The 26,170-nt window shown below is 37.6% G+C and overlaps 1 protein-coding gene across 3 annotated transcripts in view; it reads right to left on the bottom strand.

Moving 5' to 3' along the window:
- Window positions 1-26,170, bottom strand: part of PDE4B (phosphodiesterase 4B) — a 664,998-nt gene that overhangs the window by 430,468 nt on the left and 208,360 nt on the right. The window contains exon 1 of one of the 3 annotated variants that reach the window (XM_042249321.2): window positions 10,159-10,673. The exons of the other annotated variants lie outside the window; for them this stretch is intronic. Within the exon in view, the coding sequence (XP_042105255.1) occupies window positions 10,159-10,394 (236 nt within the window). The 5' untranslated portion in view covers window positions 10,395-10,673. Of the gene's footprint in view, window positions 1-10,158; window positions 10,674-26,170 lie in introns of those variants that run through there. 3 annotated transcript variants of the gene reach the window in all.

Here is a 26,170-nt window from a genome sequence, read left to right as displayed (position 1 = left end):
GGGGCTTGAAAGTATGAGCCACGCCATGCAGGTCCACCCATGACAGACAAGTCATTCTGGAGAGTTCTGAAAAAAATGTTGTCCACTGAAGAGTGAATGGCAAAACACTCCAGTATTCTTGCCACGAGAAGCCCATGAACAGTACGCAAAGGCAAAAATAGATGATACCAGAATAAGCCACCCCAGGTCGTTAGGTGTCCAGCATGCTACTGGTGAAGAGCTGATGGCAATTACTAATAGCTCTAGAAAGAATGAAGCAGCTGGGCCAAAGCAGAAACAACTCTCAGTTTTGGATGTGTCTGGTGGTGAAAGTAAAGTCTAATGACGTAAAGAACAATATTGCATAGGAACCTGGAATGCTAAGTCCATGAATCAAGGACATGGAACAACGGATTGGTTCCAAATTGGGAAAGGAGTATGTCAAGACTATATACTGTCAGCCTGCTTATTTAACTTATATTCAGAGTACATCACGCAAAATGCCAGGCTGGATGAATCACAAGCTAGAATCAAGACTGCAGGGGGAAATATCAACAACCTCAGATATGCAGATGATACCACTCTAATGGCAGAAAGTGATGAGGAACTAAAGAGCCTCTTGATGAGGGTTAAGGAGGAGAGTGAAAAAAAAGCTGGCTTAAAATTCAACATTCAAAAAACTAAGATCACGGCATCTGGTCCCATTACTTCACACAAATAGATGGGGAAGAGTGGAGGCAGTGACAGATTTCCTTTTCTTGGTCTCCAAATCACTGCAGACTGTGACTGCAGCCATGAAATTAGAAGATGCTTGTTCCTTGGAATAAACGCTAAGACAAGTCTAGACAGCATATTAAAAAGCAGAGGCATCGCTTTGCCAACAAAGGTGAGTGAGTAAAAGTCACTCAGTCGTGTCCGACTCTCTGCGGCCCTGTAAACTATACAGTCCATGGAATTCTCCAGGCCAGAATACTGGAATGGGTAGCCTTTCCCTTCTCCAGGGGGTCTTCCCAACCCAGGGATCGAACCCAGGTCTCCTGCATTGCAGGTGGATTCTTTATCAGCTAAGCTATCAGGGAAGCCCAGCAACAAAGGTACATATAATCAAAGCTATGGTTTTTCCAGTAGTCATGTATGTATGTGAGAGTAGACAATAAAGAAGTCTGGGGGCCAACAAATTGATGCTTTCAAATTGTGCTGGAAAAGGCTCTTGAGAGTCCTTTGGACTGCAAGGAGATTTAAAGGAAATCAATCCTAAATATTTATTGGAAGGAAGGAGATCAGTCCTGGGTGTTCACTGGAGGGACTGATGTTGAAGCTGAATCTCCAATACTTTGGCCACCTCATGCGAAGAGCTGACTCATTTGAAAAGACCCTGATGCTGGGAAAGATTGAGGGTAGGAGGAGAAGGGGATGACAGAGGATGACATGGTTGGATGACATCACCAACTCAATGGACATGGGTTTGGGTAGACTCCGGGAGTTGGCGATGGACAGGGAGGCCTGGAGTGCTGTGGTTCATGGGGTCACAAAGACATGATTGAGCGACTGAACTGAACTGAACTGAACTGAAGCTGAAGTTCTAATACTTTGGCCACCTGATGCAAAGAGCCGACTCACTGAAAAAGTCCTGATGCTGGGGAAGATTGAAGGCAAAAGGAGAAGGGGGCAGGAGAGGATGAGATGGCTAAATAGCATCACCAACTCAATGGACATAAATCTGAGCAAATTCCAGGAGACAGTGAAGGATATGGAAGTCTGGCATGCTGCAGTCCATGGGTTGCAAAGAGTCAGACACGACTGAGCGACTGAACAACAACCCTTCACTATCACTGCTCCAATAGTTTGCTTTTAAAAATGGGCCACAAACTTTTTATAACTTGTCAGGATATTAGTCAATTATTAAGAATTAAACTCAAATTATGACATGAGAACATGCTAATGAAATAGAAATAATTATACTTTAAAATGAGGTCTTTTTTTAAATCCAAAACTAATGTTTTCCATCCAAGTGCACTCCCTTGAAACTAAAGAAAGCATATATAAGCATTTAAATATGGAGAGAGGTACAGAGATAGAGCAAATGTGGAAAACCATTAATAATCAGTAAATCGAAGTAGAAGGTTTCATTATACTACTACTATTCTTTCAACTTCTTGAAATTTTAAATCCTCACTACCAGTAACCTCTCCTTGAACCAAATTATGTCCACCCTCCTCATTTATTCTGTTGCCATTCCTGGACATCTTAGATGCATATAATTTTACTGTCTGAAAATTTCTATGACTTTATCAAGCATAGCTATCCAGAAATTTTTTATCCACTCCTTTATCTCTTACACTTGTGGTTTTTCAGACACTGAGATTATGGAATCTGTGCTCCCCCAAATTTCCCGAAATTTCCCCAGGTTCATCCATGTTTCTTCGTTTGGACCCAGGACCAGCAAAAAGATTATCACTATCTTATTTTTCAAGGAATTCCCAAAATGGGTCCTAGAACACTATTGCTAATGCTTCACAAAATATAGTTTGAAAGTTTTTCTGAAAGCCATAATACCCCATCTCCCTTTATTTACAATCTGCGTTATTTGCTGAAGTTGACATTGTGAGGGTATAGGGTGAAGGAGGGGATAAGCTGTCTGTCAGGAGAGCTTCCCTGGTGGCTCAGAGGTTAAACTGTCTGCCTGCAATGTGGGAGACCTGGGTTCGATCCCTGGGTCAGGAAGATCCTCTGGAGAAGGAAGTGGCAGCCCACTCCAGTATTCTTGCCTGGAGAATCCCATGGATGGAGGAGCCTGGTAGGCTACAGTCCACGGGGTCGCGAAGAGTCAGACTCGACTGAGTGACTTCACTTTCTTTTCAGCTTTCAGGAGAGCATCCCTAGTGACAAGTGTTCTTTTCCACAAAAGGTCAAAAGAAGTAGTCATTCGTATTCTCCCTATAAGACAAAACGTCTAAGTTCTAGCAAGAAGAACTTCAAGCAATTTGAGAAGGTCAACAAATTACTTCTATTTTTTTTAACTTAAAGTACACAGTGGGATTCAAACATATCTCTGTCAAACAAATTACTAGGAGTGACAGAGGTCCCAAACTCTTGGTTCAGAAAAAATGAAACAGAACCAAGTGAAAATTTTTGCTCCTGAGGATGTCTTTTCTAGAATACAATGGTTATTAATTCACAATTTCCTTACTCTGCAAGTAATGGGTTCTTCCTTCCAAGTTTCCCGGGAAAATTCTATCGAAAGCTCAGAAAGCTTAATGTTTTCTAGATGCTGCATTAGTAAAAAATAATCAATAATTAAGCATTCTAACAAATAATATGCAGATATTTTAAAGGCCAAATAACAAATAGGTTTGTCTCTATGATGCTTCCATTCAGGTAGTTAATGAGAGATATGTAGAGCTTTCCTAAGCTGAAACACCAACTATTTGGTGTGCTGTTTGATGCATGAAGAATAACCAAATAATAATTGTACAGTGCTACAGACAAATATTTACTTTATAGCACTACAGGCTAGGTAGTATGATTTGTACACAGTGGCTTAATTAAATAGGCTACCATGTAAAACACTTAGCCTCTAGTGAGATATCGTGATTAAACTTGTACCTACAATATCACAGAACACAAAACAGAAAGCAACTTAGAGTAGCCCTACCAGCAAAAAGGGAATACAACTATTAAGAGATGGATGAAGTAAGGGTGCTTATAGAGTATCAGCTAAGTTTCCTTTTCTCCTCCTTCATAACAAGCTAAAGGGAAAGTGCTAGAAGAAGAAAACAAATAGGACATAGGAACTATATTCATTTTTTCTTTTATTTTTTCATCAAATATATACCAAGCACCAGCCTTGCTTCAGGTGCCTAGGATATAGTAAACAAGACAGAATCCCTGCTCTCATGCAATTTTGCTAGATTGGTAGACAAAAGAAGAGAAAAACAACATTCAAACAAGTGTGTCTTTTCTAGCAATATATTTCCAGGTAATAACACCCAAGAAGATAAAGAAAGCAAAACAAGGGACAAGAAAGCAAACAATGCTTTTTTAGATGAAGGGGTCAGCAGAAGCCTCTCTATCAAGTGAGGTTTGAGTAGAAGCCTGGATGAAAGTGAGATAGTGAACCATGTCAACACCTAGGGAACTAGACTTCCAGGCAGAAGCAACATCAAACAAAGGCCCGGAAATAGAAACATACAAGGTTTGTTGAAGAACAGAAAAGAGCCTAACATGGCTGGGGAATAGGAGATGAGGTCACAGGTATTCTGGAGCCAGAAAATGTAGGGCCTTGTGAACCATGGCAAGCATTTTCGATACTTTTCTGGGAATCATTTAAATCCCTCAAGTATAATGTTGCAGACGTCTTGACAGTGATACTACAGAAGGAAGCACAATAAACATCCAAGGATTAAAAACTGGGAGTCAACAAAAGAAGGAAGAATGGGAAAAGAAAGCAAGTGGAATTGCACAAAAGAACTTAGACTTTAGCAGTTGGGCCCTTGGCATGCCTGCTGGGTCACCTTCCAGTATGACTCCCGGCAGGGGGTTTGTCATCACTACTTTCAAAGCCCTTTTTCCAGTAAGTATTTTTAAAATCCAATATATTGAAGAGTTGCACACACTAAAAGGCCAGAAAAACACCATCTGCAGACTTCCATTAATAAGAAAACAGTTGCCCTGATTAAGGAATAGAATAGGGCTATGAGGCATAGATTTCCACTGGCATTGAAATCAGATTGCAGACATAGATAATTTCTATAAAAAAACTCACCAGGATTATACACAAACACAACAATAAGCATTTCTAATAAATTCGGACTGAGCTAATCGGTTTTCCCTGGATGCACTCATCCTCCCTAGCACCTTTGCTAAGATTCTTTGATGCATTTGGAAGTGGTGCATTAACTAGAACTATGCATAGCACCATGCTGGAGGTGATAAATGCAAGGCGTATGGAATTAACACACTTTTCCTCCCAGTTTCCATAAACCATAATTTGCTAAGTCTTAAAGAATGTTATAAGCATAGTTTTGATGCTATGGAACATACACAATAATTAGAAGTCATTATCTCTCAAATGAACATTCTCCCTTTTCCCCATTTCTTCTAAATCCTCTCACCTTCCAATCCTTTCTCCATAATGCCTGCAAAGACCTTTTCAAAGTAAAAGCTATTTAAGGCAACTCCCTTCTCATAGCCTTGCAGTGGGTCTCCGCTGATGATGGGATAAATCCCCAAGTCCAATGTCCAGGAAAAGTCTGACTTCCTATCTCTCCCACCTTGCACCTAAGGCTATAACTCCAATGAACTTTACTCACTTTCCACCACCCTCTGAGTTAAATGCCAACTCAGCCCCTTACTTGCCATGTACTCCTGGGCAAATTACTAGTCCTCCCCATGCTTCATTCTCTTTCCAATAAAATGGAAATATCAGTACATAACCTGGACATTTTTGCTTGTTTTATTTATTTAATTGGTGGATAATTACTTTGGATAATTATGATTTTTGCCATACATCATGGCACAAAAATAAGCAAATAATTTAAAATAATGTCAGATGCATTCTAAGTACAAAATAAATGTTATTATTATTGTTATTGCTTGACAGAATTTTATTATTGTCACTTTGGCCAAAAAAAAATTGCCCTTCCTGCCTACTCTTCTCCTGAAAAATTCCTAATCATTCTCCAAGATCCCACACAAATGTCATCCCCTCTCCAAACCTTCCCTAACACACTGACTCACTCTCTAGCAGTATTTATCTCTTCTTGTGCTCTTACAAGTTGTGTGTCATTCTTAATTAGCATTATACACATACCATTTGTCTTCCATGGGGCATGAGCATTCTCTGAAGGTAAGGACTCTTTTTCCCAGAGTAGCACCCCGAGCATGGTAGGCTCTCAACAAATGTTCTGTTCAGTCAAATGTTCAATCAGTAAGTACTTAAAGACACAGCTATTTTTCAAAAACTTTCCATACTGCTAGGAAATAATTCGGGAAATATAAGAAATAACACAAAGCACAGATTTAGATTTAGCTCACAAACTAGGACTAAATTGTATAAGGCAGTAAATGTGCCCAAAGCTTTAGAGAAAAGTTAAACATATACTATTAAACATTTTCTTTTTACTCTTCTCCAGTTATTCTAGCTTTGTCTTGTCAGGTGTAAGTAAGTTCCTTTAGAGTATGAACTATGTCTTTTCATACTTTTGTGGTCAAATACTAAGCACAAAATTTCACATTTCATGAACTTTTAATAAAAATGAGGAAATATTTCCAAGGTCTAGGTAGAACTAAATGGGGAATTGGAAAAAAAAAAAAAAAAAACAGGTCTTTCTAATACTAACTCTGAAAGTATACTGTCCTCTGTGAAGCATATCCCAGGTGCAAGCATGGACAGATAGAGTGGTGGTGTTCACCAATGCACTTGCTCTTCAAGAGCAGTGTGTTAGGCCTGAAGTGTATTCAGGACCATCACCAGTAGCTTCCATCAGAGAGCATCACGCTGCTGATGATGTAGGAGAACTGATAACTGAGGTTGGAACATGAGCAGAGGAGAGAAGGTTGACAAAGCTACAGGTGGCAAGTGTAATTCTAGAACAAGCAGGCCACACAACATTGTTAATTGTTGTATCCTGATACAAAATAAAAAGTTCAAATTTGAAAAAAAATAAGAAGAACAAGCAGACCACATAAGACAAGGAGGATAAGGTTATGTCTCAGGAGTTTTCACCCCTGATTTCGGGTTAGAGATAAATTTTCCCTTCTCCCTGTTCACCAATGCTTGACATTCCATTGCAGTGTAGGACACATTTTAAAAAAATCTATATTGTCTCATATCAACTATCATGGATTTGAGTGTTCACTTTTGGGTTTCAAAATTAAAAGGAGAATTTAGAAATTTGGGATAATGGTACACAGTCAAATAATAATTAAGGGAATAGAAATACTTGGAAGAAACTAAAGCAATTCAGAACATTTTTATAAATGCAGCATGTAATAGAGTATTCCTATTCTCCTAATAAAACTTAAATGAGATAATACCTGTGAATATCCTAGTAAAGAACTAAAAATATAGGAGATGTTGGAATCCACATGGATTGAATCAGCATTTTTTTCTTTTCTTGCTCACAGCAGAGCTCAATTATATATGTTGAGAGAAAAAAAAAAAATCCTAGGACTGGTTAATAATGATCTTCACTTTCATGCAAGTACTTATAAGTTTTATCTTAATATCCATTGAAGACCAATATAATTTTCAATAACAGGACTATTAAGTAGTAAGTTAGTATACTAAGTGAGGTTCTAGAACTTAGATTACCATATGTCAAAGGTAGAGTAACTCTGGTCCTGCCCAAGAGTAAAAGAAAGCAACTAGATAAATCACCCAGATTCCTTCCAGATTTAGGACTGTGTCAATACTCTAATTAGTGATAAAACACTGAATATTTATCTTTGTTCAGATATTTCACAAAGAATCACAGAGTCAGTGTTTCACAAGTTTTTCTTAAATCTTCTGCCATTAACTCACACTTCATAACTTGGGTTTGCAAAATCAGAACTATACATTCATCTGAAAAAAATATGAAATTTACAAATAAGTGAAGATAAAACTCTGTCCAGTGGGTTTAGATATAAACTGCATCCTCTGCACTGTTTAGCTCATCATGAAATTACTTTAATTTCAATGCTGGGATCAAAACAATCCAGTCTTTTTAAAAGACGTTTACTGTCTACTGTAAAGTAATAACATGTTTTTAGAGACTTCTAAGTGCATATCTTGGAATTTCTAACTTAAATGCATGGTTTGTAAAATACTAATTGTTGATCATGAAAAGAATGGTTACATTTCATCATGACAAAGAGGCAAAAATAAAGTACTTATGCTCTTATTTCCTCATGTAAATTACATCTGATGCTTTTATAAAAGGAGTACATAATTTTTAAAGTTAGTGAAAAAGTCATTCAAATACATACGTTTGTATTTTATGAAAAGAAAATTTCATTGAATGCTCCATGAAAAAAACATTTGAAAAATATTAAATGTGCACTGAGAAAGAAATAAACATAAATAGAGACTTAATCAGAAGTTAAAAGAAACAATGATATACCTTTACTAAGAAATACAAGAAGAGTGTGTGAGCTGGGAGGTGAAAATGAATCATTGTCAAACTAAAGTTATTTTGTAAGTTTGATGATTAAACTTATGATACATCATATCAAAGTCATGTGGGCTTTTTTTTTTATTTTTGGCAATTTGTGGAAATTTTTGTTTTAACTCAGCTAGAAGATCACTTTCATAGCATAAGTTATCTCAAATACCACTTAATTTTTCTTTTTGTAATTTGCTGCAAGAAAATTTGTATAATGCAAGAGTGAAACTGGCTCTTTAGTCCCTTTAAACTTTGGATTCTTTTAAAAAAAATCAGTATTTATAGCTCTACCTTCCTACTAAATCAAAAATCTATTCTGAATAAAAGAAAGGTCATGTTATTATATTCAGGAACTCTGTAATAAAGAAATATTACCAAGGTTTTATGAAGATTCACCATTATCTGAGAATCAGTTAAAATTAAATGTCCATCTAGTCAAAATAATGGTTTAATATTAACCAATTAGTAAAACATGAATCAATTAATTGTATGTTTTTCACCTTTATTCCTTTTATGAGAACTAATTAGCAATATAACTATATACCTTTCTCCTATTCAGTCATACTACTTAGCAAACTATATGAAAATACACACACTTTAGGGGTGGGGTAAATCATGAGAGAGGACTTCTTCAAAGCAGTACATCCTTACATATAAATCTTCTCTTTGTACAAATGCTACCATTGGTCAGTTTTGAGAAATTAATCACATGTACTCTACAAGTATGAGATTATAATTGAATAATAAGATTTAACTCATCGAAAAGGTGATTAAAAAAAAAAGTTTGCCAATAAAGCAATTAAGTGAACAACACTGCATTGTCAGAAAACAAAAATAACCATATCATTTTTAGCTAAGTAAAGCATGAATACTGGCCTTAACATGTGGTGTCTATCAAAGGCGAGCTACACATTTCTAGGGGGAACTTGAATTTGCCAGTATACTGTGCAGTAGATCAGGCAGACAAACACTTCAGATGAGTAAAAAACAGAATTCAAGTAAATAATAATTTTCAAAAACAGGATCTCCTCAGTTTATAATGTTGGTTGGCAATCTAAGATGCAGTCAAAATCAGTGTGTTAGAATTATCCTTAAGAGGTAATAGCTCCCTTCACTGCTAAGGTCCCTATTAAATAAAAATAATAGGTACCAATTTTGAAGGGTATTTTAATCTGAAAGAAAGTATAATATTCAAAGAAATCTGAAAAAGCTTAGCTTTTGCAATTAAAGTTCTATTTCTTTTGTGCTTCCCTTGAGTTTTGTTATTATACTGGTTTAAGGAAACTCCTCTGTTGTATATAGCATATTATATATATTAAAGGCTCAGAACAGTGTTTATAGAGGGCTCTTGGATTTATTTACTTGGCATTCCCAAGCAAATTGGGAGTTTATTTATTATTATGTATAAATTTTAAGTTATATTTTTTTACAGTAAGAATCTCAAAGATAATAGCAATTTGAATCATAAATTAATTAAGCACATAATTTCAGAAGTGGAAACTTAGTTTTTCCTTACCTTGACAAGTGTAAAGACAGAGCCAATAAATCAAAATCACTAGCTGACATACTACAATATGGCAATGCCATACATTAAGTTTGACTTTATACATTGTCTTAAGAAACAAATCCAAGACTGAATCATTTATTTTTGTACCAAAAATATACTATCAGAAAAACTCATCAACATCAACAGAAAAACACACACCAAAAAAGTCACCAATCACCTCCACAGAGATTAAAAACTGAATTTTAAAACTCCTTCAATACTCAGTTGCCCTAGAATTAGCTAGGTGTTTTTTATAAGCAGTAATATTAAAGACTCTCTCCAGTGAGAGCCTTTTTTCATCTGGAAACAGCTAGGCACAGTGACATGAACACACAGAGCACTATGTATTCTTCAGCTGACCTGCTCTCCACTCACCTCACACTTAAGGTCTGTATTATGAACAAAATTCAAATATTCCATTTGCTACATTTCTAAATCACTGTTGCTAGTCAAAAGCACTCCAAACACCACCAAATCCCTTCTTACCATGTATGAGCCACAGTGAAGCGACGACGCTGACGAATGCTTTTATTCACCAGCAACTTTCTGAAAAAGCATGGTGAGTTCCTTGGCGAACTGCGTGGAGAAATTTTAGGAGATGTAGGTCTGTTTGCCGGTAGTCTCGGAAGCTCAAGTTCTAAGTGCATTTGCTCCTTGAAAGTCTTTATGCAAACCTCAGATTCAGAAGCAGTAAGTTCTTTTGAAGAATCTTTTGCTGTCATGTCTTATATGGAGTGCTGGCTTTTACCATCCAAAACAAAATTCTCAAACATAGCAGAGACACAGCTGCAGGTTAGGAGGCTGGTAAGTCTGCAAACTGTTCCCAGTTTAATTTAGGAAGCTGTGGCTCCAAAGTAGGAGCTGCTTAGAGCAGGAGCAGCATAATCGAAGAATGGCAAGTCAGCCTGTCACAAGGAGCTTTATCAGCCTGGCTTTGCCTCTGAAAATGCGCCAAAGTGCTTCCTATGTCAGTAGCCTCCTTGTGGATGAGGTTTGTCTGCAAGCTACACACTGACACTCGCTGAATTCATTCAGCTGAATATATCAACTCATGAAATATTCATGAGGGCTTCTGATAAATCCTTTACATGCATTTTTTTTTTAAAGAAATCTTTTCAAACATGCTGCATCCACTAATGGATAGTAAGCAAAACCTAGTCACTGAGTCACTCATTTTTGTTTGCACAAAGCACAGAACCAGAGTCCAGCCAGCATGTGTGATGTTTAAAGTCTTCATTCAGAATTATCTTTCTCTGTAATGCATACAACAGTAACTCCACCCACCAAACGCTTATTGGCCCAGGACTATTTAAACAACTGCATTCTGTTTCCCCCTCAACAATACCCTCCATCACCCAGATTTTCACATTTGTGAAGCCACTTGCATCATCAGCAAAAACAGTAAATCAGACATTGTCAAAAAGCCTAGCTAAAACAGACCCCTCCAAATTCCATTTCTGAATGAAAGAGCTGATTTGCTAAAGCTTTTTTTCCCTCTCTCTTCTCCACAAGATACAAAACTACAATATAAAAAGAGTCAGGAAAACATTAGGTTTGGAAACATAACAGAAAAACATTAGATTTGGTTCAGTCCCCTAAGGAATTTAAAGACTAATCTTTAATCCAATAAAAATTACCTTCATTCTTCTGCTTAAGTTCATTGTCCCTGAGGTGCCCACAACAGCCACTCTGTTAGATGTAAAGTCACTTCCGAAAGTCAAAGTTCTCTACAATGGAAATGGAGGTAAAAACCAGGAGAAATGAATGCTCCCCATTATAAGTGCAGGGTCCAAAATCAAGCAACATGCACGTGTGTGTGTGCACACACACATACAGGTAGATGTACACAATAGTGTCTGTGTGTGGGTATCTTTACTTGCTAGCGTGTGTGTATTTGGTTCACAAGGGCATGCCAGTGAGACATATGGGTAGAGGAGTCCAAAAAAAAAATGTCTCAACTTCCAAAGCAGATCATTGCAACCTGAAATTTCATTTAGAAATATACTGGCATGCAGCTTCTACACTTTAAAAGAAGTAAAAAGACTAGTGTGGTGCTTAAGTATATAGAGGCTATGGAACTCGGTACCTGCAACATTTACTACCAGGCCAGTCTGATCTCACACAAATTTGACAAAGCAGAATTAGGGCTAGCCAGCTAGAGCAACAGTTCAGGAATGATTCACAGTAAGACTTCAGTGAGAAAGCAAGAAATTTATCTTTTCTCTAATGCGTGAGAACTTTCACCTTTATAATAAAATCATTTATATGTGTCAAATACTCTGGTTAAATATCTAAAAGCTGAATAAGAACAGACTATGACCTGTGCACAGAAAAAAATAAGCCCCACTCCAGCCGTTGGGGGAATGGTTTAAACTTAACAGGAAGGATTTAAACTCCTAGCTTATAGGTACTGCCTTGGAAAGATATCAGTATTGCAATAATATAGTAAAAGCATATTATTGAACAAAAGCAGAGTCATGAAATTTCAAAATTTGAGTGAATCCCAGTAATCACTTTGTTTGGCTCCTCATTTTAAAGACAAGGACATAGACTTAGAAACTGTCAATGACTTGTCCAAAGTCCTTTTTTGTAGTTGATATTAGAGGAAAAGCTAAAACCCAGACTTTCTGATTCCCAAGTGACTGTTCTTCCATTATATGATAAGAGAAGTTAACATAGTCATTTTGTCCTGCTAAGCCCTAGCACATGCAGTTTATATATTTGAAGATATTTTAACTGCTTTATTTGAGAATGAATTGTTAGTAATGTCTAGTGATGTCATGGGAGAAAAATGTAGTTAAAACTATTATTTACTGCATTATGAAAACAAAGTCAAACTTTTTCCAACAATAATGATCCCATTAGATCATTACTAGATCATTATTAGATCACACTAGAATATGTGATACTGCCAATATTCAGAGTGACTTATTTGCAAAAAAATGAATTAGCAATTTTAAGTCTTTCTCTTATTCACTTTTAAAGGCTGCCAAAACACAATAAGCATTTTAGGGATTTTTACCTCTCCCAAAATTATAGCAAATTTCACAACCCAGATTTAGCTGTACGTGAACTGGGATTCAGATGAGGAAATGTTGACATAAACTTACCAAAAGAAGAATAGTGGTAGAATTACAATTACTTTCTAATTCTTATTGTCAACTTATGTGACATTATGTGACATTTCACATTATTCTTTCACTTTGCATACCATGACAATCAATGTCCCAGTTAAAGAAATTTTAAGAATCATCCTAAGAAAAAGAATTTCAAAACTATGTAAAGTCAAGACCAAAATTGCAACTAGCTGTTGATTAGCTATCAACAGGACTCTGGAACCCACCAAAAAAAAGATGTCCAAAGACAAAGGAGAAGTCACAATGAGATGGTAGGCGGGGTGCAATCATGATAAAAGCAAATCTCATACCACTGGATGGGCAACCCACAAACTGGAAACAGTAGTACCAAAGAAGTTCTCCCTCTGTTGTGAAGGTTCTGAGCCCCATGTCAGACTTCCCAGTCTGGGGATCCAGCAAAGGGACTGGGAACCTGCAGGGAATCTGACTTTGAAGGGAAGAGGGTTTGATTACAGGGCTTTCACAGAGCTGGGGGAAACAGATTCCACTCTTAGAACGCACAAACAAAATCTTGCATGTACCAGGACACAGGGGAAAGGAGCAGTGACTTCACACAAGACTAAACCAAACCTACCTGCTAGTGTTGGAGAGTCTCTGGTGGAGGCATGGGTTGGCCATGGCTTGCCACAGAGACAGGGGCTCTCTTGAAAAGTGAAAGAGAAGCTGCCCAGTCCATACTCTTTGTGACCCCATGGACTGTAGCCTACCAGGCTCCTCAGTCCATGGGATTTTCCAGGCAGGAATAATGGAGTGGTTTGCCATTTCCTTCTCCAGGGGATCTTCCTGACCCAGGGATCAAACCCAGGTCTCCCACATTGTAGGCAGACACTTTACCAGACACTTAGCTACAGAGCTCTAAGGTCACCATTAACCCTACCATAGAGCCTGTACACTCCAGGGCTGGATTGCCTCAGGCCAAACAACTAATAGAGAGGGAACACAGCCCCACCCATCAGCAGACAATTGGATTAAAGTTTTACTGAACATAGCCCTGCCTACCTGAGCAAGACCCAGTTTTTCCCACCACCAGTCCATCCCATTAGGAAGCTTACACAAGCCTCTTAGCCTCATCCACCAGAGGGCAGACCAAAGAATCAAGAACTACAATCCTGTAACCTACAGACTGAAAATCACATCACATATAGTTAATAAAAATGAAAAGGCAGAAGATTAAGTCCCAGATAAAAGATCAAGACAAAACTCCAGAAAAACAACTAAATGAAGCGTAGATAGCAACCTTCCAGGAAAAGAATTCAGAATAATGATACTGAAGATGATCCAGGATCTCAGAAATGGAAAGGAGAAGATGTGAGAAATGTTTACCAAATACCCAGAACTAAAGAACAAACAGAGATGAACAGCATGCCAGAAGGAACAAATAGCTAAATAACTGAGGCAGAACAGCTAAGTGATCTGGAAGACAGAATGGTGGAAATCAATGCCACAAAACAGAGCATAGAAAAAAGAGTGAAAAAAAACTGAAGACGGCCTCAGAGAACCTCTGGAACAACATTAATCACACCAACATTCACATTATAGGAGTAACAGAAGGAGAAGAGAGAGGGGAAGGACCTCAGAAAATATTTGAAGTGATAATAGCTGAAAACTTCCTTAATATGGGAAAGGAAATAGTCAACTGAGTCCAAGAAACACAGAGAGTCCCAAGCAGGATAAACCCAAGGTGAAACACATCAAAACACACAGTAATCAAACTGACAAAAAATAAAGACAATTTATTAAAAGCAACAAGGAAAAAATAATAAATAACATAAACAGGAACTCCCATAAGGTTATAAGCTGATTTCTCAACAGAAACTCTACAAGAAGTAGGGAATGGCATGATATATTTAAAGTAATGAAAGGGAAGAAGCTACAACCAAGAATACTCTACCCAGAAAGAATCTCATTCAGATTTGACAGAGAAATCAAGAGCTTTACAGATAAGCAAAAATTAAGAGAATTCAGCACCATCAAACCAGCTTTACAACAAATGCTAAAGGAACTTCTCCAGGCAGGAAACACAACAGAAGGAAGAGACTTACAAAAAAAAAAAAGGCCCAGAACAATTCAGAATATGGTAATAGGATCATCAGTTCAGTCACTTGGTCGTGTCCTACTCTGAAACCCCATGGACTGCAGCATGCCAGGCCTCCCTGTCCATCACCAACTCCTGGAGCCTACTCAAATTCATGTCCACAGCATCACTGATGCCATCCAACCATCTCATCTTCTGTTGGCCCCTTCTCCTCCCACCGTTAATAGGATCATACATATCAATAATTTCCATAAATGCAAATGGAGTAAATGCACCAACCAAGACATATACTGACTGGGTGAATAAAAACATGTGGGTCTATACACTTTCACTTACCACCTCACTCTACTTAACCCCCAAAGTGTACGTACTTATTTTATATTTTTAGGTTAATTATATTTCCATTATGGATTGAAATTGCAATTTATCTATTATTTTTTGTCTGGCTCAGTTCAGTTCAGTTCAGTTGCTCAATCGTGTCCGACTCTTTGCGACCCCATGAATTGCAGCATGCCAGGCCTCCCTGTTCATCACCATCTCCTGGAGTTCACCCAGACTCATGTCCATCAAGTCCGTGATGCCATCCAGCCATCTGATCCTCGGTCGTCCCCTTCTCCTCCTGCCCCCAATCCCTCCCAGCATCAGAGTCTTTTCCAATGAGTCAGCTCTTTGCATGAGGTGGCCAAAGTATTGGAGTTTCAGCTTTAGCATCATTCCTTCCAAAGAAATCCCAGGGCTGATCTCCTTCAGAATGGACTGGTTGGATCTCCTTGCAGTCCAAGGGACTCTCAAGAGTCTTCTCCAACACCACAATTCAAAAGCATCAATTCTTCAGCGCTCAGCCTTCTTCACAGTCCAACTCTCACATCCATACATGACCACAGGAAAAATCAAAGCCTTGACTAGATGGACCTTAGTCGGCAAAATAATGTCTCTCCTTTTCAATATGCGATCTAGGTTGGTCATAACTTTTCTTCCAATGAGTAAGCGTCTTTTAATTTCATGGCTGCAATCACCATCTGCAGTGATTTTGGAGCCAAAAAAATAAAGTCTGACACTGTTTCTACTGTTTCCCATCTATTTCCCATGAAATGTTGGGACCAGATGCCATGATCTTCGTTTTCTGAATGTTGAGCTTTAAGCCAACTTTTTCACTCTCCTCTTTCACTGTCATCAAGAGGCTTTTTAGCTCCTCCTCACTTTCTGCCATAAGGGTGGTGTCATCTGCATCTCTGAGGTGATTGATATTTCTCCCAGCAATCTTGATTCCAGCTTGTGTTCCTTCCAGTCCAGCATTTCTCATGAGGTACTCTGCATATAAGTTAAATAAGCAGGGTGACAATATACAGCCTTGAAGTACTTGTTTTCCTATTTGGAACCGGTCTCTTGTTCCATGTTCAGTTCTAACTGTTGCTTCCTGACCTGCATACAGATTTCTCAAGAGGTAGGTTAGGTGGTCTGGTATTCCCATCTCTTTCAGAATTTTCCAGTTTATTGTGATCCACACAGTCAAAGACTTTGGCATAGGCAATAAAGCAGAAATAGATGTTTTTCTGGAACTCTCTTGCTTTTTCCATGATCCAGCGGATGTTGGCACTTTGATCTCTGGTTCCTCTGCCTTTTCTAAAACCAGCCTGAACATCAGGGAGTTCACGGTTCACGTATTGCTAAAGCCTGGCTTGGAGAATTTTGAGCATTACTTTACTAGCATGTGAGATGAGAGCAATTGTGCATTAGTTTGAGCATTCTTTTGCATTTCCTTTCTTTGGAATAGGAATGAAAACTGACCTTTTCCAGTCCTGTGGCCACTGCTGAGTTTTCCAAATTTGCTGGCATATTGAGTGCAGCACTTTCACAGCATTATCTTTCAGGATTTGAAACAGCTCAACTGGAATTCCATCACTTCCACTAGCTTTGTTCGTAGTGATGCTTTCTAAGGCCCACTTGACTTCACTTTCCAAGATGTCTGGCTCGAGATTAGTGATCACATCATCATGATTATCTGGGTCGTGAATATCTTTTTTGTACAGTTCTTCCGTGTATTCTTGCCACCTCTTCTTAATATCTTCTGCTTCCGTTAGGTCCATACCATTTCTGTCCTTTATCGAGCCCATCTTTGCATGAAATGTTCCCTTGGTATCTCTAATTTTCTTGAAGAGATTTCTAGTCTTTCCCGTTCTGTTCTTTTCCTCTATTTCTTTGCATTGATCGCTGAGGAAGGCTTTCTTATCTCTTCTTGCTATTCTTTGGAACTCTGCATTCAGATGCTTATATCTTTCCTTTTCTCCTTTGCTTTTCGCCTCTCTTCTTTTCACAGCTATTTGTAAGGCCTCCCCAGACAGCCATTTTGCTTTTTTGCATTTCTTTTCCATGGGGATGGTCTTGATCCCTATCTCCTGTGCAATGTCATGAACCTTATTCCATAGTTCATCAGGCACTCTATCAGATCTAGGCCCTCAAATCTATTTCTCACTTCCACTGTCTAATCATAAGGGATTTGATTTAGGTCATACCTGAATGGTCTAGCGGTTTTCCTACTTTCTTCAATGTAAGTCTGAATTTGGTAATAAGGAGTTCATGATCTGAGCCATAGACAGCTCCCGGTCTTGTTTTTGTTGACTGTATAGAGCTTCTCCATCTTTGGCTGCAAAGAATATAATCAATCTGATTTTGGTGTTGACCATCTGGTGATGTCCATGTGTGTAGAGTCTTCTCTTGTGTTGTTGGAAGAGGGTGTTTGCTATGACTGGTGCATTATCTTGGCAAAACTCTATTAGTCTTTGCCGTGCTTCATTCTGCTGTCATTCATTGTCTGGCTAGTGACTGTGAAAACTGATAAGCATCTTTTACTACTGTGATTCCTGTGTGTGTCCTTAGTTGCTCAGTTGTGTCTGACTGTTTGCGATGCCACGGACTGTAGCCCGCCAGGCTCCTCTGTCCATGGGGATTCTCCAGGCAAGAACCCTGCAGTGGGTCACCATACCCTCCTCCAGGGAATCTTCCCAACCCAGGGATCAAACCCAAGTCTTTCACATTGCAGGGGGATTCTTTACTGTCTCAGTCACCAGGGAAGTCCACTACTGTGATTCAGTTCAGTTCAGTTCAGTCGCTCAGTCGTTTCCGACTCTTTGCAACCCCGTGAATCACAGCACGCCAGGCCTCCCTGTCCATCACCAATGCCCGGAGTTCACCCAAACTCATGTCCATCGAGTTGGTGATGCCATCCAGCCATCTCATCCTCTGTCGTCCCCTTCTCCTCAGCCACCTCATCCTCTGTCGTCCTCTTCTCCTCCTGCCCCCAATCCCTCCCAGCATCAGGATCTTTCCCTATGAGTCAACTCTTCGCATGAGGTGGCGAAAGTATTGGAGTTTCAGCTTCAGCATCAGTGCTTCCAAAGAACACCCAGGGCTGATCTCCTTTAGAATGGACTGGTTGGATCTCCTTGCAATCCAGGGGACTCTCAAGAGTCTTCTCTAACACCACAGTTCAAAAGCATCAATTCTTCAGTGCTCAGCTTTCTTCACAGTCCAACTCTCACATCCATACATAACCACTGGAAAAACCATAGCCTTGACTAGACGGACCTTTGTCAGCAAAGTAATATCTTTGCCCTTCAATATACTATCCAGATTGGTCATAACTTTCCTTCCAAGGAGTAAGCATCTTTTAATTTCATGGCTACTGTGATTATGTAACTATTATTCATTTAATACCATTGTATAATGATTAGTCAATAGAAAATAATAGGATTCTATATTCTAAACTCCAACTATATTCTATATTACTAAAACAACCATTTAATAGAAAAGTCTGTAATCACTTTTTAAAATCCAGATGCACATTAGAATTATCTTGGGATTTTCTGAAAAGTACAAATGCCCCAGTAGTAGTTTTCTCTCCCAAGTTCCAAATGTGATTTTAAGGAACAGCATGTTTAAAAACAACTAACAACTGGACTATATGATGATCTTTTACTTCTATCTAGCTTGTTTTACTTTTTCTACTTCATATTCAGTGCTCTCTCATAAACTAAGTAAGTTTATAACTAAATGAGCTATGTTTTCCAATTACTCAGGGCTCTCTCACAAACTCACTTAGTTTGTGTTTTCCAATACTCCATCTCTTTTTCCTTGTTATTTTTTCTCAAGCCTTTATCAAGATCATAGAAAAAGTTTTTGTATATATATATATAAAATACATATTATATATCTATAATACATATTATATATAATACATATTTTATATATATATATATAGGAAAATATAACTTTTTGCCTAGCTAAAAAAATTTATAACATTTTGATTCTACTTGTATGACTCCACCAATATTACTGCTAAAAGTCTAGAAAGCTTAAAACTTGTTGATTTAAGGAAAATTTGAATGAGGCTTGAAACTTCTGATTCAATTTTGAGAATATAAAGAAATACTATATTGTAAAAAGGCTTCCCAGTGTCTCAGTGGTAGAGTCTGCCTGCAACGCAGGAGCTGTGACAGAGGAGTATTCAATCCCTGGGTCAGTAGGACCCAATGGAAGAGGAAATGGCAACTCACTCCATATTCTTGCCTGGAGAATCCCATGGACAGAAGAGCCTGACGGGCCACAGTCCACAGGGTCACAAGGAGTGGTACATGACTGAAGTAACTGAGCAATGTTGTAAAAAAAAAAAAAAAAAAAGAAAAACAGGAAATTAACATGTGATACAGTATTATTATTAACTAAAGTACAGATTTTGTTCAAATTTCACAAAATTTTATGCTAGTCTCCACTATTTGTTTTCATACCTTACTCAAGATATACACTGAGCAGCTTCAGCTGTGTGCAACAAATTCTAATAAATTCTCTTGTTTGTTTTTATGCAATTTACAAACTTTTTCCAATTTTCCTTGTTATAGCTTCTTAGATACACCCATAATTTAAAAGTGGACATTTAGTTTCCAAATATATGGATCTTTAAAGTATCTCTGCTACTAGTTTCTCATTTTGATATTAATTCCTCATTTAAGTGCTGCTTCTCTGCCATTCCCCTCTGCGTTTTTCAATCTTTTAACTCTATTGAGGCTTTCAGTGGCTAAGTCAAATATTTCTCTTGGTAAATGTCATATTGCACTTGAAAATATGAGAATTATTCTCAAATATCTTTTGATATTGATTTCTAACATGATTCCACAGTAATAAGAAAACAGACTCTTTGATTTCAATACCTTGTTAGACCATGAAATTTTTACACCTTGTTTTATGTTCCTGGATATGCTCCAGTGTCTCCTGGTTTATACTTTGTGGGAACTTGAATAGAATTTGCAATCTTCTCTTTTGTAAAAATTGTATAAATGTAGGGCTTCCCTGGCAGCACAGCTGGTAAAGACTCCCTACAGTGCGGGAGACCCCAGTTCTGTGTTGAGTTGGGTCAGAGTGCTTTTCTGTCTACTTTTCTGTCGACTAATTCTATTAACTTTTGAGAGTTTCATACAGAAACTCCAACTAAAAATCTCAATTTACCTACTTAAAAAATAATTGTAACATATCATGGAACGGTATGTAACTTTGTTCTGTATTTGCCAAATCTTCTGTAAATGTGTTATCATTTTTTCATAACTTAAAAAAGAAAAAAGAAAAAAAATGTAGTCAATTAAGTCTACCTACTCTAAATAACATTTACAAATACCAAAGACAGCTAATTGAAATACAAAACCTAAAAGTTAACAGACTATTTTAAGGTCTGAATTTAGTTACCTCTGAGAAAAGGAAATGCATGTTTACAGACACATGCAGGAAAGTTTGTTTCTAGAGTCAATATGCTATAGAAAAACTTGATATTGTGTTAAATATTGAAATCAAGATGACTACTGAAGTCATCAGGAGAAGGTATCTAAGTCAGCAGAAGTTATCTAAGAAAATACAAAACAAAAAGCACAGTAAAAGCAAACCGCACCCTGCAATAGTTCAGCAGAGAAAATACTGTTTCGAGAGAGAGCCAAACAGCAGAAAAAGGCAACGAAAAAGAAAATAGAATTGATGTGCCCTTCTGAGTGCCTAGAAAGGAGCTTAAAAACCTCTTCTATTTACATGTAATGCTTAGCCCTTGGCACCTCAAAGGGAGAAATGAGTAAGCGAGACTATTAATGTAGAGATAATTGCCCTTGAGAATTCCAATTACAGCTAGTCTCAATTTTAAATAATGAAATTCCTGATATCCACATCCTAACAAAGCAACAAGAGTCAAGAATTATCATAATAAAGTATCATTCATGGGTCAGAATAGAGTTATACGGCCCATAACACTCAATCATGTATTATTTATAACTATTTTGGATAAATTGAACATGATTTTTCATTAAATCGAAATGGGAAGCAAATTAATTTCAACCAAACAAAATAAACTTATAGTGCAAGTACTATAACATTGTTAAAATGTCTTTTAAAGGTAACAGCTTTGTAATCAAATTATTTTAAATAAAAATAGTTATACTTTTTATATTCAATGCTTTTCAGGATTTAAAAATTAACCTTGAAATACATTTTCTCTGAACTGAGTAACCAATTTTTAACTGGTTGATATTGTTATGATTCCGTGTGATAATAGTATACATAACAATATCAAACACAAAATAACATGATTCACATTTACTGTAAATACAAAGCTAGATATTTGAAAACACAGTTTATTCAGTAGTTTCTTTTTCAAAAGAAATAGAAAGGCTATCAATATTTACAATTAAATTATTATTTATTTTATCTTAATTTATATCACTATTCAGTTTTTCAAAAACAACATACCATCTGAGCACAGCCATTAGGCTCTATTCAACTGAAGATACACAAACTCTTCCTTCAGTTGGACAAGCTAGTAAGTGAATTTTTGTTGTCATTTAGCAGAATACCAAGAAACAACTGTAGCCTCTTTCAACTGAAAACCCAGCTCACCACAGATGGCAACTCCTCCCAACTGCCCTATCTCAGTTAGAAGAAATGGAACTATAGAATAAATCTAATTTGATTGAAGAAAAGACAACATTCAACTGAATGTAAACAGTTGTCTAGCCATCTTGGAAGAGAACAATTAGCTTACTACTGTTAAAATTGAGAGATTACAAAGAAAGAGTTAACACTTATTACATACCTCCTGGGTGCCAGATAGTTTTATAAGTATTTTTTAATAAAGTATTTCATCTCACCCTCATTATAGATACATCAGACAAGAGCTGTTGAAATCCTTGTTGGACTTCCTCATGATATTAAACTATGATGTCCTTTAGGGCTGGGCTGAGTCTTGTCTATGTTTAGAACATAGAACAGACTTTGGCACAGAGTAGATACTCAATAAATTCTGTAGGTCAAATGCACATTATATCGCTCATTTCAGATGAGAACATCAAGGCACAAAACTGCACAATACTTGAGCTGATCCTATATCAAGCTTTATAACAGAAGATACCTAATGAGACAGAAGAGGGGATGCAGGCTCCTGGGTGGTCTAGGCATGTCACCAAAAGTATAGGTTCACATGTCCTAATGTCCCTGAGTCTGAAATTATCTAGCACGTTATCTTTATATGATGATAGCAATGTTTCACTTTTATCCATATGATACAATTTAATTATACACCACTGATGCTTCAGAAAGAAGTTCTTCCTGAACTACTTGCAATATCACCTGAATCCTAGCGAGGAGGTGGGAAGCCGGTACTCTAGATGCTTGAGCATGGTATCATAAGGTTCTTAGAGAGTCCTATTCAAGAAAGACCTTCCAATGGATCCACATTACACTCAAGAATAAAAGCAGAAGCCCACATAATGGCCTAGAAGGCACTAGGCTTTCTCCATTCTCATTGCAGTATCTCTTGGACTTCTTCTCCTTCCACTCTCCTCTGGCTCTCTCTGCTGCAGCCTCACTGGCCTCATTTCTGTTCACTGAACATATCACAAAAGTTTCCTCTTCCGTGTTTATCTATACAGTGTGTTCCTTCATCTTCTTCTACCGTTTGCCCAAAGATCACTTGCTTGAGAATGTCTTATCTTATCACTCTATTTAAAACTACAATCTGCCCCATTTGGCTCCATTTGTTTTCATAATATTTGCCTGTATTACTTATTTACCATCATTTACTCCCCTTAGAATTCAAAGTTTCATAATTGCACCTGACTCATTGGAAAAGACCCTTATGCTGGGAAAGGTTGAGGGCAGGAGGAGAAGCGGGGGACAGAGGATGAGATGGTTGGATGGCATCACCGACTCAATGGACATGAGTTTGAGAAAACGCTGAGAGATAGTGAAGGACAGGGAAGCCTGGCATGCTGCGGTTCATGGGGTTACAAAGAGTCAAATATGACTGAACGACTGAACAACAACAAGAATAATCTGAATACTCAGAAGTGCAGTGACCACATGGTAGGTATTTAAGTAAACATTTGTTGGATGAAGAAAACAATAATATCCTCAGTGCAGAATGAGACATGCGGGAGTAAAAGGCAGTCGGCAAAAGAAAGATAAAATATCTCTCTCTCAAATGAGAGCAAGAATGATAGCAGCATTAAGCAGTAACTCTTTCATGATTTGGGGCATTATATTATGAAGTTTTCACTGCCTGAAGTGTTACTCCTCTTTTTTTCCATAATGCTATGTCTTATCCACTAAGACTAAATTCAAATGAAAACTCTTCAGTGGAATCTTTTCCAACTTTCATAGGCAAAGCCAGCTGTTCCACCCCAATTATACTCCACAAGCATTGGATTCGTCTTTCAGTTTTCATAGTATATTACAATACACATTTTCATTTGTCTCCTGAACTAACCTATGAGCTCTCTAAGGATCTGTACTATTCTATTTCCGTTTATATCCCCACAGCCTGTGATTTCATCCTGACTGATTTGTATTTATTGGTTGAAAATACAAATAGAAAACTAATATAGTGTCCCAAATCATGTTCTCCTGTGAGTCTCATATTTTTCTTATTGTCTTGAAAGCTAGTCCAGTCAATATTATAACTTTTTGTTCTTGATCAACACAGGATTCCAAATTGAACTTCGTAAATCATAGAAGTTTGACTATGTTTTGCCATTTTAACTAGCATTTCTTTGCTTTTTAAAACATTATTATCATTATTATTACTGCTACCATTATTATTAATATCTTCACTACAATGCAAAAGCAGAATACCTATGCATTGAAATTTCTTTCCATTAGGTGGTATACAAGTAGGAGAGATTTGCTATGCCCTCTCCTCACACTGCTTTTGGTTTTGCCAGAGTAATATGGAGCTTCTTTCACATGGCACATTCTGTGAAGGAAGACTGTACAGACAAAAGTACTAAGGAAGCTCCTCTCTTTGTTTCCTAGGTCATTGTTAACATCAAGATATATTAATAAGGATGAATCAGATACATAAATGTGAGGAGGGAAACTATTCCCATGGTAAGTGTTTTAAAATCTGAATCTAAACAGGGTACCCCAGTTCCCAAAGAAAATACTAACCTGTCAGCAAATTATCTAACAGGGTGATTACAGATGAATAAGCTATTAGGGACATATATGTTAAAAAACAAAGGCACAATTGGGAAAACCTCTTTCTCTAAAATGAGCTTTCATCTTCTCATTACTTTCTAACCTGTCAGCAATCTTCTATGAAATCTGTAAGAAAAAAAATAGTGTAGTATCAATTTATGGTTTGATTTTTTTAACTTTTTTCTTTTTATTTTTTTATTGAAGGATAATTGCTTTATAGAATTTTGCTGCTTTCTGTCAAACCTCAATGTGAATCAACCATAAGTATACATATATCGCCTCCCTTTTAAACCATCTCCCATCTTCCTCCCCATCCCACCCCTCTGGGTTGATACAGAGCCCCTGAGTTTCCTGAGCCATACAGCAAATTCCTGTTGGCTATCTATTTTACTTATGGTAATGTAAGTTTCCATGTTACCCTTTCCATACATCTCACCCTCTCCTCCCACCTCCCCATGTCCATAAATCTATTTTCTGTCTGTTTCTCCATTGCTACCCCATAAATAAATTCTTCAGTACCATTTTTTCTAGATTCTGTATAAGTGTGTTAGAATAAAATATCTATCTTTCTGTTTCTCACTCACTTCACTCTGTATAATAGGTTCTAGGTTCTTCCACCTCATCAGAATTGATTCAAATGCATTCCTTTTTATGGCTAAGTAAGCAGAGACATTACTTTGCCGACTAAGGTCCGTCTAGTCAAGGCTATGGTTTTCCCAGTGGTCATGTATGGATGTGAGAGTTGGACTGTGAAGAAGGCTGAGCGCTGAAGAACTGATGCTTTTGAACTGTGGTGTTGGAGAAGACTCTTGAGAGTCCCTTGGATTGCAAAGAGATCCAACCAGTCCATTCTGAAGGAGATCAGCCATGGCATTTCTTTGGAAAGAATGATGCTAAAGCTGAAACTCCAGTACTTTGGCCACCTCATGCGAAGAGTTGACTCATTGGAAAGGACTCTGATGCTGGGAGGGATTGGGGGCAGGAGGAGAAGGGGACGACTGAGGATGAGATGGCTGGATGGCATCACTGACTCGATGGACGTGAGTCTGAGTGAACTCCGGGAGTTGGTGATGGACAGGGAGGCCTGGCGTGCTGCGATTCATGGGGTTGCAAAGAGTCGGACAGGACTGAGCGACTGAACTGAACTGAATATTCCATTATGTATATGTACCACAACTTCTTTATCCATTCATCTGTCGATGGACATCTAGGTTACTTCCATTTTCTAGCTATTGTAAACCGTGCTGCAATGAAAAATGGGATACATGTGTCTTTTTCGATTTTGGTTTCCTCAGAGTATATGCCTTGGAGTGGGATTGCTGGGTCATATGGTGGTTTTATTCCTAGTTTTTTAAGGAATTTCCATACTGTCTTCCATAGTGGCTGTATCAATTTACATTCCCACCAAAAGTGCAAGAGAATTCTCTTTTCTCCACACCCTCTCCAGAATTTATTGTTTGTAAACTTTTTGATGATGGCCATTCTGACGGTGTGAGATGATATCTCATTATAGTTTTGATTTGCATTTCTCTAATAATGAGCAAAGTTGAGCATCTTTTCATGTGTTTGTTAGCCATCTGTATGTCTTCTTTGGAGAAATGTCTGTTTAAGTCTTTTTTTTCACCTTTTGATTGGGTCATTTGTTTTTCTGGCATTGAGTTGTATATTTTTGAAATTAACCCTTTGTCAGTTGTTTCATTTACTATTATTTTCTGCCATTCTGAGGGTTGTCTTTTCACCTTGCTTATAGTTTCCTTTGCTGTGCAAAAGCTTTTAAGTTTAATCAGGTCACACTTGTTTACTTTTATTTCCATTACTCTAGGAG

The sequence above is a fragment of the Ovis aries genome, chromosome 1, assembly GCF_016772045.2.
Source record: "Ovis aries strain OAR_USU_Benz2616 breed Rambouillet chromosome 1, ARS-UI_Ramb_v3.0, whole genome shotgun sequence".
NCBI classification, from domain to species: domain Eukaryota; kingdom Metazoa; phylum Chordata; class Mammalia; order Artiodactyla; family Bovidae; genus Ovis; species Ovis aries.
The sequence above is the reverse complement of the archived record's forward strand: the minus strand, read 5'-3'. Positions and strand labels throughout refer to the sequence as shown.